The sequence below is a fragment of the Adiantum capillus-veneris genome, chromosome 13 (assembly GCF_014529385.1).
Source record: "Adiantum capillus-veneris isolate H3 chromosome 13, ASM1452938v2, whole genome shotgun sequence".
NCBI classification, from domain to species: domain Eukaryota; kingdom Viridiplantae; phylum Streptophyta; class Polypodiopsida; order Polypodiales; family Pteridaceae; genus Adiantum; species Adiantum capillus-veneris.
In genome coordinates this window covers 108,769,309-108,785,602 of record NC_140943.1, presented here as the reverse complement: position 1 = coordinate 108,785,602, position 16,294 = coordinate 108,769,309, and the positions used below count along the sequence as shown (strand labels likewise).

Here is a 16,294-nt window from a genome sequence, read left to right as displayed (position 1 = left end):
TTCAAAAGTTCATGCATCCTTCTCTTTTTCCTTTTCAGCATCCTGTATTCCTTGGATGCACTTTCCCACTCCTTCGTGGACTTATTGCAGCACTTTAACTTGCGTTCGGCTGCTTTACATTCTTCATCAAACCATGGGTTATGAGGGAGACCTTTCACTTGTTAGTGATTTCTTTTAGATCGCCCCATAGTGACCTCTGCAGCCTGTTCTATTGCTTGACGAAAGGTAGCCCAATTTTCTGAAATGTTTTGGGACATGCATTGTCTACTCAATAGGCTATCTAGAAAGGTGGCATAATCGAATTTCTTTGTGTCTTGCATTCGATATGCCCAACTTGTCGCCTTTTGGATGCGTTGTGTAGGCATGTGTGGGAGATCTAGACATACATGAATTGGAGTATGGTCCGAGTTCGGTGACCGAGCCCCAATTTTAAAGTGTCCAATTAAATCCAATGCATTGTGGCTAACTAACGCATAGTCATTAGTGCTTCTTCCATGGTTTGATGTATAGCATGTGTATGTTCCGGACATTGCAAATTTCTTGGTGCCATTCATGACTACAAGTTGCATAGAATTCATCATGGATATCAAAGCCGAACCTTGTTCATTCATGAGGTGATCGCATGAGCATCTATCCCACATTGCATCTAATACGAGATCACCATCTAATACGAGAGAGAGAGAGAGAGAGAGAGAGAGAGAGAGAGAGAGAGAGAGAGAGAGAGAGAAATGAAATGAAATGATATATTAATGTCTTCAAAAGGCCAAAATGACCTATGAGACCATCAGATACAAAGCGGTGAATCTAATACAATGTCCGAAGTACAAGTACAAAAAGTACTGAATGTAAAAAATGAAAACTGAAAATGAAGTGTGAAATGTGAAATGTGAAAATGTAGAATAGGCCCTCAATGACAATCTGGGTGTCGTGCTAGAATGCCTCTGATCCTCTGCTGGAGTCTCCGTCGATGGAGTGTGCTCCTGTGTCTCGGTCGTGGTCGTCTCGATCTCCCGAGCTCAGTCGCCCTGTCAATGAGGGTGCCTCTCGTATGAATGCGGGTACAACCCTTTGCTGGTGGTTGGTCTCCTGGCTCCCTCGATCCAAAGAAGTCTGTGATCTGTCTCTGTGACTGTCGTACTCCATGTCTCCTCAGCAAACTATCTCTATGTCGGTGTAGCTCAAGTAGATATAAGCCAAGAGAGAGAGAGAGAGAGAGTAAAACAACCAAGAAATACAAGAAACCCTAAAAAACAGCAAGAAACGATTGTGAAACCCTTAAAAACAGCGAAAATCAGCTTTGAAATCTTATAAAACAGCAAAACACATATTTTGAAACCCTAAAAAGTAGTAAAACCTTAAAAAACAGGGAAAAAACAGTTTCATAACCCTAAAAAACAGCAAAAAATTTCAGTTTCATAACCCTATAACAATAAAAAAAACACTGACAAAATCTAAAAACAACCAAAAAACAATTTCAAAACCCAAAAAACAGTGAGAGAGTTCAAACCAATGTGTGTGTGAGAGAAATGAAATGAAATGAACTGTTATATTAACGTCTTCAAAAGGCCATAATGACCTATGAGACCCGAAAGTTACAAACTGGTGGATCTGATACAAAGTCAGAGTAACAAAATAACTTAACAACAGTACAAAACAAAGATATATACTATGGGGTCCTAAGTTGGTCGATGTGAGCCAAGCAAAAAACTAAGCAAAATGGGCGGCTTGTTGGGATAGCTGAATCACAAGAGATCTAGCATTGGTCGTTGGCGAATCTCATCAATTTCCTCCATGGTTAGTAGTCTGACCGGGCGTCGTGCATGCCTGGCCAACGTGCTCCGAATTTTCTGTCGTAGCCTCCGTCGATGCTGTGTAGTTCTTCGCAGTCGCGGGTGCCTAGATTTCCCCAGTTCAATCGCTCGGTCAATGAGTGTGCCTATGGTGTGAGACGAGGGGGAGCTCTGCTGTGGGAGTGGCTGTTGCGGCTGTCCCGTGTCTGCTCTGAAGAAGTCTGTGATCCGTCTTTGAGACTGGCTAGCCTCGCCATTCATGAGGCTATCTCTGTGTCTGCGCAGCTCGAGCAAGAACAAACCCAGACATCTCTGATCTTCGTATCCCATGACTCTTGAGAGTGGTCCAAAACCCTCTCTGAACAAGCAATGGAAGCGGCCTCGTATCTCGTAGTAGACGGGGCAGCAGCATGTATAGTGTAGCTCTGTCTCAGGTTCCATGTTACACAAGGGGCATGTCCTGTCCTCTGCTGGTACCCCGCTGTATCTCCCAGTCTCAATCCGCAACTGGTGAGAAGATGTGCGTAACTAGCCAATAGCACATCGTATCCCATGAGACAAGTGGGTATCCATGTATCTGGGTCTCGCCACAAAACCATCCTCCGTAAGCTGGAGAAGGTGGTCTCTTTAGAAAGCCATCTTCGTGGCCAATTCCTGTGCTGGTTGTATCCATGTCCTCCTGGTGTCTAGCTGGGTCAGGTCTTGGCGGATGAGCTTGGTGATCTTTGACTGTGTGAGAGTGAGAGATGGTGCATCCAATGAGTAATGGAATGGTGGCAGCCTGTCTATGCTGAACCCATGTGCCTGAAACCATGATGTCATCTCCCCATACCAGCATGTTGTATCTCCTTGTATGGCTAACTGTCGAGAGGATTCAAGTGCTATGCGAGCATATCTGTCTCTAGGAGGTTCCCATGTGCGGTTTATGAAGGAGACTGATCTGGTGAGCGTCTCCACCACAAGCGGGGGGGCCGCTAGCTCTGCTCGGATGATGGCCCGTGGTACTGATGCCTTGGGTCTAATGAGCCGCGAGATCATAGAGACGAGAGGTTTCTCCATGTTCCCCCATCCGTCTGAGCGACCCGGCCTCCCGTGGTGATCCAGTGACGGTCCCCATATCTCGGTTCCATAGAGCAATGCTGAAGCCACCGAGGTATCAAAGAGCCAGAGCTTCGTCCTGAAACTGAACCTGCGAACACATCCTCTCCAATCTACCCAATGTTGCGTGGGCTCTGGTAAGTCTGGTCTCTGCTGCTCTTCTGAGTGAGAATGCAGGTCCGCTAAAAACCACTCCAAGGTAAGTGTAAGCGTCTGTGTACTCCACCGTCTCCTGGCCGTATGTGAATGTAGGTGCTGACCTCCTGATCCACTGTGGGGTGGTATTAAACACCATAACCTTGGTTTTACCCAGGTTGACAGACAAACCACTTTCGTGGGCAAATGTATGCGAAGCGTCCAATTGACGTTGCATTCCCTCTGGGGATTCGGAGATCAACACTATGTCATCAGCATATAACAAAAGTATAATCCATGTCCCTACCAACTGAGCACCTTTATCCCCATCGCTGTCAATGTAGTCAGAAACCTCATCCACATACATACCGAAAAGAGTAGGAGAGAGCGGGCAGCCCTGCTTCACCCCAATAGTGGAGTGAACCGGTGTAGAAAGTCCCTCCGGGGTGCATACATGCCCTACTACTGAGCTGTACAATGCCATGATCCCCCAAATGAGTTCTGTGGGCATAGTTACCGGGGAACGCCCCCTAGCCCCTGTTCCGGCGTTCCGGGGGGGGGGGGGCAGTTCCCTTCCCGAAACGTCCCGAAACGTTTGACGTTCCGAGGGGCCAGTGCAAACCGGAACGGCCGTTCCGGAACGTTCCGAACGCCCCCAAAACGTTCCGGAATGCCCCTGGAACGGCCAACGGCTACAAACAAATTTGGCAAAAATTGAAGTAAATGTTTGGGCTTCTTTTTGAAGTGTGCAAGGCCTCAAGGACTCATAAAATGCACCCCCCTCCCCCTTTCTCTCCACAAGCTAATCCTCAAGGCTCAAGCTCTCTCCCTCTCACACTCTCAAGATCTCTCCCTCTCAAGACTCACTCTCTCAAGGCTCAAGGCTTTAAGTCTTCAAGCTCTCTTCGTCTCCCTCCCACTCTCTCAAATCTCTCCCTCTCCCTCTCACTCTCTCGAGTCTCTCTCTCTCTCTCTCTCTCTCTCTCTCTCTCACATCATCTAGTCATAGCAAGATTGAATGGTCTTCAAAACGAGTTTTTTGTGAGTATGAGAGTCAAAGCACTCTAATACTCCTTGTATTTAAACACAAGAAGCTAAAAAATGCACTATTTGGGTGTTTTTTATACCTCCCGTTCCGCGCCGTTCCCGTTCCGAACCCCTAGCCGTTCCCCCGTTCCGCGGGGATCCCGTCGCCATTCCCGTTCCGCGTTCCGGGTAACTATGTCTGTGGGTACTCCCATTTCCTGTAATCTGCGCATTAGTCTAGCTCTGGGTACCGTGTCGAAAGCTTTGCGGAAGTCCACAAAGCTACAATAGATCCGTCTCCCATGAGATCTGCCTTCCTCGATGATGGCCCTGAGTGTTAGGATATGGTCAAGAGTAGAGAGGCGTCTCCTGAATCCTGCCTGCCTAGTTGCACGAATTCCTTTCCTCTCTGCCCATCTACTCAACTGTTGCTCAAGAATGGATGCATACAACCGTGCCAGTGTGTGCCCAATCATAATAGTGCGATAATTCCCGGGCTCCATGGGGTCTCCTGATTTGAAGATAGGTACGATCGTAGATAGGCTCCAAGTGTCCGGTAGGCCCTCACACATGGCTCAGTTAAACATAACTGCTAGAAGATCTGCTAGTAGGTCTTTGGCATGCATGAAATGCTCAGCGACTAGGCCATCATGATCATATGCTCTCCCCGTCTTCATCCTGTCAATAGCTTTCTTCACCATCTCCGCGGTGAAAAAGACACATGCGTGTGGGCATGGATTGGGGGGGTTGGGGAGGGGCGGCTGTCCAGGTACTGTGTACAAAGATGATGTGTACTGACCCCAGGTCTCTGTGGAGGAAATAGCGGGGGGGGGGGGGGGGGACTGCTCATGAAAGAGCCGCCACGCCTCACGTGAGTCCCTACTCAAGAATAGCTGATATAGATCCTGCTCGAGTCGAGCCAAAAAAGCCCTCTTCTTCCGCCGCACCAGGCGTCGGAAGTCAATCTGTGACTGTCTGTGAGTGACGTCCCCCAACAACACCTCCCTCTAAAGTCTGGCTCTAGTCTGGCGGCACTCCTCATCGTACCAGTTGTTCTGAGGCATGCTCCCTGATCGGCGGCTCTGCTCAGGTTGGGTGTGTGGGTATGCTTCTGCTGCTGCCTCATGTAATGTCTGTGTCAGTATAGTAGGTAGCTCCTCCAGGGGTCGCCCCGGGTCCTCAGTGCATAGGCGTCTGTAGATTCCGTCCATGTATACAGAATCCGTCTCCCGTGTGAATGTTTAGCGAGTAGGGGCTGCTACTCGTGGACTGTGTGCTACACTGAACTGGAAGGAGATGGTCATGGACACCAGAGCATGATCCACTGCCACCCCGACCGGTCTGGGCCCAACTTTGAGATCCTGGATACTGGAGATGAGATTCGGCTGTGCCATGACATAGTCCACTGTGCTGGCTCCATGTCTGTGTGGGAAGCATGTAAAACCTCCCGCAGCAGGAAATCTCTGTAGGCCGTTCAAGATGGCCAATCCATGTGCAATGCCCATGTCTATCAGGTGTCGCCCATACTCAGTATATTCCATATCGTGTGATAGTCTGGAAAGGCCCATCTCTACAACATCTAGCTCTCTTAGCATCTCCTCTGAAGTATCATAAAACACTGCCTGGTGATGGACAGTCCTAGCATTGAAGTCCCCTAGGATGATAATGTCACCGTCCCTAGAGAACTCCCATATGTCATCGTCCAGAATAGAGAAAGGGGACTGTCCTTTGGGTGATGCATAAACTGATGTACTCGGGGGAAAGTAGCAAATAGCTAGATAGAGGTATCTGCCTGTCTTTGCTTTCAGTCTCACCCACATGTACCTAGCGTGCTCGTCCCTGGGTGCTATATGTATCAGTGGCTGCAGATCCTCTCTAAATAACACCGCCACTCCTCCCGAGCCCTGCCCTCTGTGCTCTGAGCGTGTCTCCTGTCTGTGCTCTGAGCGTGTCTCCTGTCTGTAGGCTGTCTCCCACCTGTATCCACTGATGTGAGGCATGGATTGCCCAGGGGCTTGGCGTGTCTCAAAGTAAAAGATGATGTCTCTTCGAGTAAAGCTATCCTCAGAAGCACCCACATCAAGACGCATAGATCCATTGCAGCTACTTTGAGTGTGGTCCCATAAGTCTCGCACCGTCATGTGGAGCGTCGCTCTAGTATTACCACTTTTCCGTCTCGGTAAAAAGCGATCTTTGCTTTTCCCCTTGCCGCTCTAATCTCCGGCATTATTTCTTGCATATGAGCGATCTGCGAGAGGGTGAGATCATCCCCGAGAAAGATGCTAGTCTCTTTAAGAGTTGGTCTTTTCTTCAAGAATGACTTCTTTGCTTCCATGGAGGGAAAGCGGAGGATGAGTGCTCTTTCTTTTGAGGTTTCTCCACTGCTTCCATTTTTCTTTATGTTGCCCACTCTCCATGCCCTTGTGTGCGTCGGCTCATGAATCCCCATCAAGGCTGTGAGTTCTTTTACTTCTTCGTCCACATTGCCTTTGTCTTTAAGACTGCAAATTCTCCCATGTAAAGCGCGCACCCTTCTCCTCTGCTCCTCCTCTAGTGTCTGATTAATGATGTTGTTGGGTGTGGACGTGGGCGTTATCTCCTTGCCTTTTCCTTGCATTTTTCTTTATGTTGCCCACTCTCCATGCCCTTGTGTGCGTTATCTCCTTGCATTTTTCTTTATGTTGCCCACTCTCCATGCCCTTGTGTGCGTCGGCTCATGAATCCCCATCAAGGCTGTGAGTTCTTTTACTTCTTCGTCCACATTGCCTTTGTCTTTAAGACTGCAAATTCTCCCATGTAAAGCGCGCACCCTTCTCCTCTGCTCCTCCTCTAGTGTCTGATTAATGATGTTGTTGGGTGTGGACGTGGGCGTTATCTCCTTGCCTTTTCCTTTCTTGGCCACCTTGATCCATTTCTCGTTTTCGTCCACCTTCTGTTGAGTTTTGGTAAGAACATCCACCCAAGAAGTCGTCATTTCTTTGTGCTGCTCTTCTCCCTCTTTGATGGCCCGTACTTGCTCCTTGATCGTGTTGATTTCTTCAATTACTGAGGGTTGCAGTTGGCCCTCTTCCAGTGTGTTTCTTGATCGTCCTTCGGCGAGATCTTTCTTGAGTGACGTGATCTCTTCCTCTTGGGTCGTCACTCGGTCTTCCAGCGTGCTTATCTTGCTCTCTTGGATCAGTACGCGTCCTTCGAGCATGTTTGTTGTGCCCCAGAGATTGCGATTCATCTTGGTAATTATCTGCGTCATTTCCTCTTTGCATTTTTGAATGGCATCCTCCAGGGGGTCGGCTTTATCGTTCATCTTCCTCATGCTTGATCGCCGTCCGCAGGGGAGTTAGATGTACGTGTGCACCCCCCAGCAGCGGGCGCGGCAGCTGGGCGAGTGGGGGAGCCGTCCGCAAGGGAGTCACTAGATGTACGTGTGCGCCCACACTAGCGGCGGGCGCGGCGGGTGGTGGAGCGTGAGGCGGTATGGCCAGGGAGGGATAGCGATAGTTACAGACGGGAGAGGAAGGGGAAATAAAATAAAAAAATAAATAAAAATTAAATGACTTCCTACACGTAGAAGGACATCCTATGCGTAAAAGAAAAAAGGGGACATGCTACGCGTAGTAGAGGGGGGGACATGCTACGCGTAGAAGATGGGGTGGTGGGGGGCCACCTGGTGGGGCTGCTGCAGATCCACCACATTGTACCCTTTGGGGGGGGGGGGAGCAAGGGCAGGCGGGCATGGCAGCGCGGGAGCTTCAGATGAGAGCAGCGCGCGGGAGCTGCTAGGGCATAGCAAGCGCGAGGGGGTGCAGAGGCAGCGGGCGGGGTTGGGGGGTGCAGAGCGCGTGAGCAGAGGCAGCGCGCCAGCACACACAGAGAGAGAGAGAGAGAGAGAGAGAGAGAGAGAGAGAGAGAGAGAGAGAGAGAAATGAAATGAAATGTTATATTAACGTCTTCAAAAGGCCATAATGACCTATGAGACCCGAAAGTTACAAAGTGGTGGATCTGATACAAAGTCAGAGTAACAAAATAACCTAACAACAGTACAAAACAAAGATATATACTATGGGGTCCTAAGTTGGTTGATGTGAGTCAAGCAAAAACTAAGCAAAAAAATGGGCGGCTTGTTGGGATAGCTGAATCACAAGAGATCTAGCATTGGTCGTTGGCGAATCTCATCAGAGAGAGAGAGGGCCAGCAAACTAGAAGGCTCTGCCATTGGTTAAATCACCCCTTTGAATAGAGGGGTGTGTGTGAGTGAGTTTACACATAGCTTAGATGCCAAGTGTCTGCACTTTCTTCTTGTGTCTGAGCCTCTCATGGTCTGTTTTGGACAAGCGGCCGGTTCCTCATCTGTGTGTTGGCTGGGGGTGCAAACAAGAGAGACAGCTGAATGGCAGTAGGCATGTCACACACATAGTAGATCAGGTTTTCCTCTTTGTTAGAGGTATCATCTTGTAATGCTGAGTTGTCCCTCAACCATAAACTCAAGTCCCGTAGACATACAATAGACTTTAGCTGCCTATAAATCATGCAACATGCACTATAATAGACAGTATTACGTGCATCTGGTGTGCTACAAACTAGCTTGTATGCCACTCTGAAATAGGCATGGGGGTGGACATTGATTGAGCTCAAGACTCTAGACTAAAGACATTTACAGATTGAACATGGACTAGATTGAGGGTAGACTGACATATTTTAAGAGAAAATATCTGATCCCAAGGATAGAGCCAGTAGAGAGGTCTGTGTGAGTGGCATTATGGTATGGCAGGTGGACTCGAAGCTACAGTGATGGCATGGCTACCACTGGTCGTCTGCCAAAGTGCTCATCCAGTAGTCAGCAAAAAGAGTCCTCAGTGGTTAGGAACTTAGGTCTACTAACCAGTGAGCTGGCTCACTAGTTGAGGTCCACTGGACCACTAGTCAGGCTAGAGCCTACTGAACTGCCAAGTTGCTGTCACCACTGATAGTAGTGTAGCTGCACTAAAGGTTGCCCACCACAAGTCCACTCACTGTCCCTGTGAGTCTACCACTATGCAAGAATTGCCACAAAAAGAAAAACACTGATAATGGTTGTAAAGCTACACTTGGATTGTTCTGGCAGGCAGAGTAGAGGTGCATCCCATTCCTACGTCCATAAAGACACGCAGTTCATAGAGGGCAAAGCTGGTGCGAGAGTCCACAGCGAGACTTCCATGATGCACTTAGAGCACTATCATTCTCAGAGAGCCATGCGATACCAGCTGCCACTATAGCTCGATATGCTGCCACTCCGTGCCCCTCATTGCACCTCCATTCTGCACCCACTTCATCCCCATGGCCAGCAGTTTCATTTGCAAACTTTATTTGGTTGCAACATCCAGTTTTGCTTGAAGGTGCTGGTATTTAGGCATCAACAATTTTCTTCTGAGCTTTAAATTTCAGTCTGCATGTGCAAGAGTCCTGAGGATTAGCAAATCCTAACATTGCTCTTGTATGCAATGGTATCTTGTTCAATATCATGATTCATGCCTGGCACTCACAGGTTGATGTAAAAAGGGAGATTATTATCTTCTCATTTCTTTCCGGAGATGAGATTTCAAGGTACACTTTTTTGTAATGTTCTTATCTTTGTGATGTGGTTATTATTTTTAAAATGCTGAACTCATCTTTTGATATTGTGCCAAGGACTGGAGACCAGTTGGTGACTTTCTTTGACAAAGAGGTTGCTGCTGCTGGTGAGGCTGCTTTAAAAGCAGGGTCTCTCCCACCGAGACGAAAGGTAGTGGTGAAGACTTATCAAGACTCCTATGGAACTTTCCATGCAGTAACTCCTGGCTTCTCGCTTTGCTAGAGCCAACTTCAAGGAATTATTGGAGGTGTCCTAAAGGAGCTGAAGGTAGGAGGTGTACTCAAGGAAATTAAGGGAGGACGACTGAAATCTTCAAAAAGTGGAAAGGAGTCCTCTATGGAAATCCAAGAAGCTGATTACCTTTCCAAGGTCTTTATGTCACCACTTTTCACGTATAATTTTGGAAGCCCTCAGCTAGAAAAAACTAGTCAAGCTGAGGTACCAGACTCAGCTCCTGAACTTGATATTGGTGAGCTTTGCAATTACAACTAGATAAGCTTTCGTGTAATAATTCTTTGTATCTTCAGTGGAGTGCATGCCCTATCAACTACATTATGTTTGTGCTTATTTTTTCTATTTAATGCTTCTTATAATACTAGGCTTTATTACGGCCACTGCAACTGTCTACGCCAGCGAGCTGCCAAATTAAAACTCTCATGCTCGTTTATGCGTGCGTGCGTCCGTCCGTGTGTGTGTCTGAGAGAGAGAGAGAGAAGAAGAAGAAAAAGAAGAAAATTTTAATGTCGTAGGAAACTATCCCAAGAGACCCTAAAGATCTAGCCGACGAGGAGTTGAAATCAAGACCTGTTATTCAAGAGGGAAATGGCATAACCAATCTACCACACTTGGGTGATAGAAAGGTTATACCATTTTCCTCTTTTTATTAACGTCTTCAAAGGCCAAAATGACCTATGAGACCAAACTGTTACAAAATTGTGAATCTGATACCATGTCTGGGTACAAAAGACTAGAACAAAAATACTACTACTACTACTAGAATCCATCCTCATCTGCACTCTGGATGTCTAGAGAGTATGGCTCGAATCCTCTGTTGTAGTCTCCGTCGATGCTGTGTAGCCCCTCTCCTCAATAGTGGCCGTCTGGATCTCCGTAGCTCCAATGCTCGGTCGACGAGAGTGCCGGTAGTGGTCGAATGAGTGTGGGCAGAGCTTTGCAGTGATGGCTGCTCCTTTGGCTGTCCCATATCTAGTGAAAAGAAATCTCTAATCCGTCTCTGGGACTATCTCTCTCTAGCTCTCCCCAGTAAAGTGTCTCTATATCTGTGTAACTCAAGTAGATATAGCCCAAGACATCTTTGATCCTCATAACTCATGACCCTAGAGAAAGAACCGAAACCCTCTCTGAATAAGCAATGGAAACGGCCCCGAATCTCATAGTACACTGTGCAATGACATATGTTATGTAGCTCTGTCTCGCTCTAGCCGGCATAAACGGCATATCCTGTTGTCTTCTGGTATCCCTCTGAATCTACCGGTCTCAATCTCCAGCTGATGTGAGGATGTGCGTATCTGACCAATGGCACACCGCAAACCATGAGACATATGTGTATCCATGTAGCTGGGTCGAATCACAAACCCATCTCCTGTGAGGTGGAGAAGATGCTCTCTATAGAAATCCATCTTCGTGTCCGACTCTTGTGGCGGCTCTATCCATGTCCTCCTGGTATCCAACTGGATCAGGTCCTGACGAATGAGTCTAGTAATCTCCACCCGTGTAAGAGACATCGAGGGTGTGTGAAGAGAGTTCTGGAAACGGGGGCAGCCTGTCCACGGTGAAGCCATGCATCTGAAACCATGCATGAAGTGTCCCGCTGAAGAGCTAATTGTCTGGAAGACTCAAGGGCTAGTGTAGTTTATCTGTCTCTAGTAGTGTTCCACAAGCTGTGCACAAAGGAGACTGATCTGGTAAGCGCCTCAATCTCCATAGGAGGGGCAGCTAGCTCAGCTCGAATGATAGTGTGGGGTACGGAGGCCTTGACTCTTATCAGTCGAGAGATCATAGATATCAAGGGCCTCTCCATACGTCTCCAACCTTCTTGGCCTATAGAAGGTCCCCATATTTGCACCCCATACAACATAGCTGAGGCTACTAAAGTATCAAAGAGCCATAACTTTGTCCGAGGCTCTTGGAATTGAACCTACGAACACATCCTCTCCAAGCCTTCCAAGGCCGTATAAGCTCTAGTTAGTCTAGTCTCTGCTGCTCTCCCCAAAGAAAACCTCGGCCCAGTGAAGACAACCCCAAGGTAAGTGTATGCATCTGTAAACTCTACAATCTCCTGACCATATGTGAAAGTCGGTGCTGATCTCTTGATCCACTGTGGTGTGGTGTTAAACACCATAACCTTGTTTTTACCAAGGTTTACAGACAATCCACTATCCTCTGCAAAATCGTGTAATGCATCCAATTGTCGCTGCATACCCTCTGGTGAGTCAGAGATCAACACAATATCATCAACATATAACAACAATGGATCCACGTCCCTGCCAGCTCGGCACCTCTATCACCCTCTCTGTCAATATATTCAGACACCTCATCAACATACATACCAAATAGAGTAGGAGACAATGGGCAACCCTGTTTCACCCCAATGGTGGAGTGAACTAAATCAGATATCCCCTCCGGGGTGCGTACATGTCCCATCACTGATCTATATAGAGCCATAATCCCCCAAATCAACACTATGGGCACCCCCATCTCTTGCAGTCTGCGCATCAATCGAGCTCTCGGTACCATGTCAAATGCTTTGCGGAAATGCACAAAGCTACAATAAATCCGTCTCCCATGTGACCTGCCCTCCTCAATGACGGCTCTGAAACCCCTCCTAAAATCGGCCTGGGCCTTTGCTCGTACACCCTCACCCTCTGCCCAATTACTCAATTGCTGCTTAAGAATGGATGCATACAACCGTACCAATCTGTGACCAACCATAATAGTACTGCAATTCCTAGGCTCTGGAGGATCACCTGCCTTGAAGATAGGCACAATAGTAGACAACCTCCAAGTCTCAGGTAACCCCTCACACATGGCACGATTGAACAACACTGCAAGAACCTCTACCAGCATATCTCTAGCATGTATAAAGTGCTCTGCTACTAGACCATCATGATCATATGCCCTGCTGGTCCTCATCTTGTCAATGGTTCTCTTTACCATCTCAGTGGTAAAGAAGGTGCTGGTAGGTGGGCATGGCTTCCTAGGATCTGGAAGGGGGTCCTGTCCAGGAACTGTATATAACGATGTCGCGCCCCACACATCAGTAGAAGTAATCACTGGGGGAGGACAGTGCTCATGAAAGAATCACCATGCCTCTCCTGAGTCTCTACTCAAGAACAGTTGATACAAGTCTCGCTCCATCTAGGCCAAATAAGCTCGTTTCTTCTGTCGCACAAGGCGTTGGGAAGCAATCCGAGACTGTCAGTAAGTGATGACTCCTAAAAGATCTTTGTGGAGCTGGGCTCTCATCTCTCTGCACTCCTCATCATACCAACTATTTTGGGGCATGCTCCGAGAATCAGAGTTACCGGGGAACGCCCCTCTGTGGGCTAGGAACGCCGAAACGTGTTCCGGAGGGTTTTCATGGCCCGGAACGGCCAGACGTTCCGGACAGGGATTCGGTACCGGAACGGTCAGCCCGGAACGGCTCGGAACGGCTGGGAATGGCAGATTTTTAGATTTATGAGCTTTATCTTGTGAGGCTCCCCCTTATTAAATGCCGTTCCCCCCACCCATTACCTTCACAGTGCACACAAGCTTTCAAGGGTCAAAGCTCAAGCTCTACCCTCTCGAGTCTCGAGTCTTGACTCTCAAGCTCTAGCCTCGTTAGTCTAGACTCTAGACTCTAGAGTCGACAAGGCTCTCTCCCTCTCTCTCAAGCTCTCTCGAGTCTCCCTCTCTCTCAACTTTTAAGCTCTCTCTCTCTCCGCGTCCCTCCCCCCTCAAGCTCTCAAGTCTACGTTGCCATAGTAAGGTTGAATGGTCTTCAAATCAAGTTTTTTGTGAGTATTAGAGTCAAAGGACTCTGACACTACTATTATTCAATCACATAGAGCTTAAAATTGCAATATTTGGGTGTTTTTATGCCTCCCGTTCCGCGCCGTTTCCGTTCCGGACTCCTCACCGTTCCCCCGTTCCGCGGGGGATCCCGTCACTGTCCCCGTTCCGCATTTCGGGTAACTATGCCCAGAATGTCGCCTCCCATCCGACTGAGTTGTGGGTATGCCTTTGATGCTGCACCATGCAGTGTCTCAGTCAGTAAAGTGGTGCACTCCTCATTGAGAGACCAGGACTAGCTGTGCATAGACGGCTATAGATCTCCTCTGTATAAACCGAGTCAGTCTCTGGTGTAAATGTATGTATAACGGGTATGTGACCTGCCTCCTGATGTTTGGGCTGTACTATACTGAAATGAAACAGACAATGTCAAAAGAGCATGATCCACTGTTACACCCACTGGTCTGGCTCCCACTATGAAATCCTAAATACAAGGAATAAGCTCGGCTGTGCCATAACATAGTCTACTGTACTGGCTCTGTGTCTATGTGGAAAGCATGTGAAGCCGGCTGCTCCAGGAAATCGTTGTAAGCCATTAAGTATGGCTAACCCATGTGTAGTTGTCATCTCCGTGAGGTATCTCCCATACTCCGTCTGCTCTCTATAATGTGAGCATCTGTCAAGCCCCAAGTCATCCACATCCAGCTCTCCAAGCATCTCATCTGAAGTGTTGCAGAAGACTGTCTAAGAGTTGCCCGTTTGGGCATAGAAGTCCCCTAGGAGGATGATATCACCATCGCTAGAAAACTCCCATATATCATCATCTAGTATAGAGAAAGGCAGTTGTCCTTTGGGTGCAGCATATACTGACGTACTAGGGGGGAAGTAACATATGGCAATGTATAGAAATCGGCCTGTGTCAGCTCTCAACCTCACCCACATGTATCTAGCATGATCATCTCTCTGTACAATATGTAGTAGTGGTTGTAACTCCTCCCTAAATAGCACTGCTACTCCTCTTGAACCTCTACTTCCATGCTCAGATCTCGCGACTGTTCTGTGGGCTGTCTCCCATCTGTATCCCACCACATGTGGCATAAGCTGTCTAGGGACCTGATGAGTCTCTCTGTACAATATGTAGTAGTGGTTGTAACTCCTCCCTAAATAGCACTACTACTCCTCTTGAACCTCTACTTCCATGCTCAGATCTCGCGACTGTTCTGTGGGCTGTCTCCCATCTGTATCCCACCACATGTGGCATAAGCTGTCCAGGGACCCGATGAGTCTCTGAGAAGAAAACAATGTCCATCTCTTTGAAACTGTCCTCAAAGGCACCAACATGCAACCTCATAGATCCATTACAATTCCAAGTAGCCATCTTTAGTGTGGTCCCATAGGTCTCACACCGTCATGTAGAGTGCCGCTCTACAATCACCACCCGACTGTCTCTGTAAAAGGCCGTCTTTCCCTTCTCGCTTGCCGCCGTAATCTCTGGCATTACCTCTCTCATATGCGCAAGCTGTGAGAGAGTGAGATCATCACCAAGGAAAATACCTGTCTTCTTGAGAGTAGGCCTCTTTTTCATAAATTTCTTCTTCTCTTCCAAGGAGGGGAAGCGTAGTATGAGAGCTCTCTCTTTTGAAGATTCTCCCGAGCCACCACTCTTCTTGCCCACTCTCCATGCGAAGGCTTGTCCACCCCCATCATGGATGTGAGGATTGTGACCTCTTTTTCCATATTGTTTATGTCCTTAAGGCCGGTTACCCTCAATTGTAGAGCCCTCATCCTCCTCTGTTCCTCTTCGAGGGTCATGTTTATAAGAGTGGGTGTACAAGGAGCTTCCTTACCTTTCCCTTTCTTGGTGACCTCAATCCATTTTTCGGCCTCTTCTACTTTCTTTTGTGTTGCGGAGATGACTGCCGCCCATGACTTCTTCTCCTCATCTTCCTTGATAACCCGTATTTCTTCTCTCATGGTATTCAATTCTTCCATCATGGATGGCTGAATTTCGCCTTCTTCGAGCCACCCACTTTTTGCTGCAAGAACTTCACCTTGGAGAGTTCGGATTGTGGCTTCTTGTGAAGCCACTTTCTCTTCGACACGAGAAATCCTTTTGCATAGGTTCTTTTTTTCCTCTTTCCATTCCTCCATCTTTTGACGAATCAGGTCCTGACGAATGAGTCTAAAAAGGTTGCCTCTTATCTCTTTCTTCCACTCCTTCAGTTCAACTTCAAGTGTTGATATCCGCTTGTTGGTAATCGAGAACTTCATGTTGAGAGGGAGGCGGGCTATAGCCACTGGAGAGGCCATGTGAAAGGGGGTCAATGGGTAGCCCAATGGAGGGAGACCATGAGAGAGAAAATGAAATGAAATGAAATGTTATATTAACGTCTTCAAAAGGCCAAAATGACCTATGAGACCAAAGCGTTACAATGTGGTGAATCTGATAGAAAGTCAGAGTAACAAAATGAGATGACAAAATGATAAAATAAAATTACTATGGGATCCTAAACTGGTAGGTGTGAACTAAGCAGCTAGCTAGCTGGGATAGCTAAATCACAAGTCACAAGAAATCCAGCATCGGTCGCTGGCGGATCTCATCAATCTCCTCCATGGACAATAG

General features: G+C 47.7%; 1 protein-coding gene across 6 annotated transcripts in view; it reads left to right on the top strand.

Annotated features, from left to right (window-relative positions):
• Positions 1-16,294, top strand: part of LOC147444618 (uncharacterized) — a 162,444-nt gene that overhangs the window by 68,423 nt on the left and 77,727 nt on the right. For all 6 annotated transcript variants that reach the window (XM_086527169.1, XM_086527173.1, XM_086527174.1 and 3 more), the window contains exons 18-20: positions 9,571-9,629; positions 9,714-9,807; positions 9,880-10,126. In XM_086527169.1, coding sequence (XP_086383295.1) covers positions 9,571-9,629; positions 9,714-9,807; positions 9,880-10,126 — 400 coding nt within the window. The remainder of the gene's footprint in view (positions 1-9,570; positions 9,630-9,713; positions 9,808-9,879; positions 10,127-16,294) is intronic.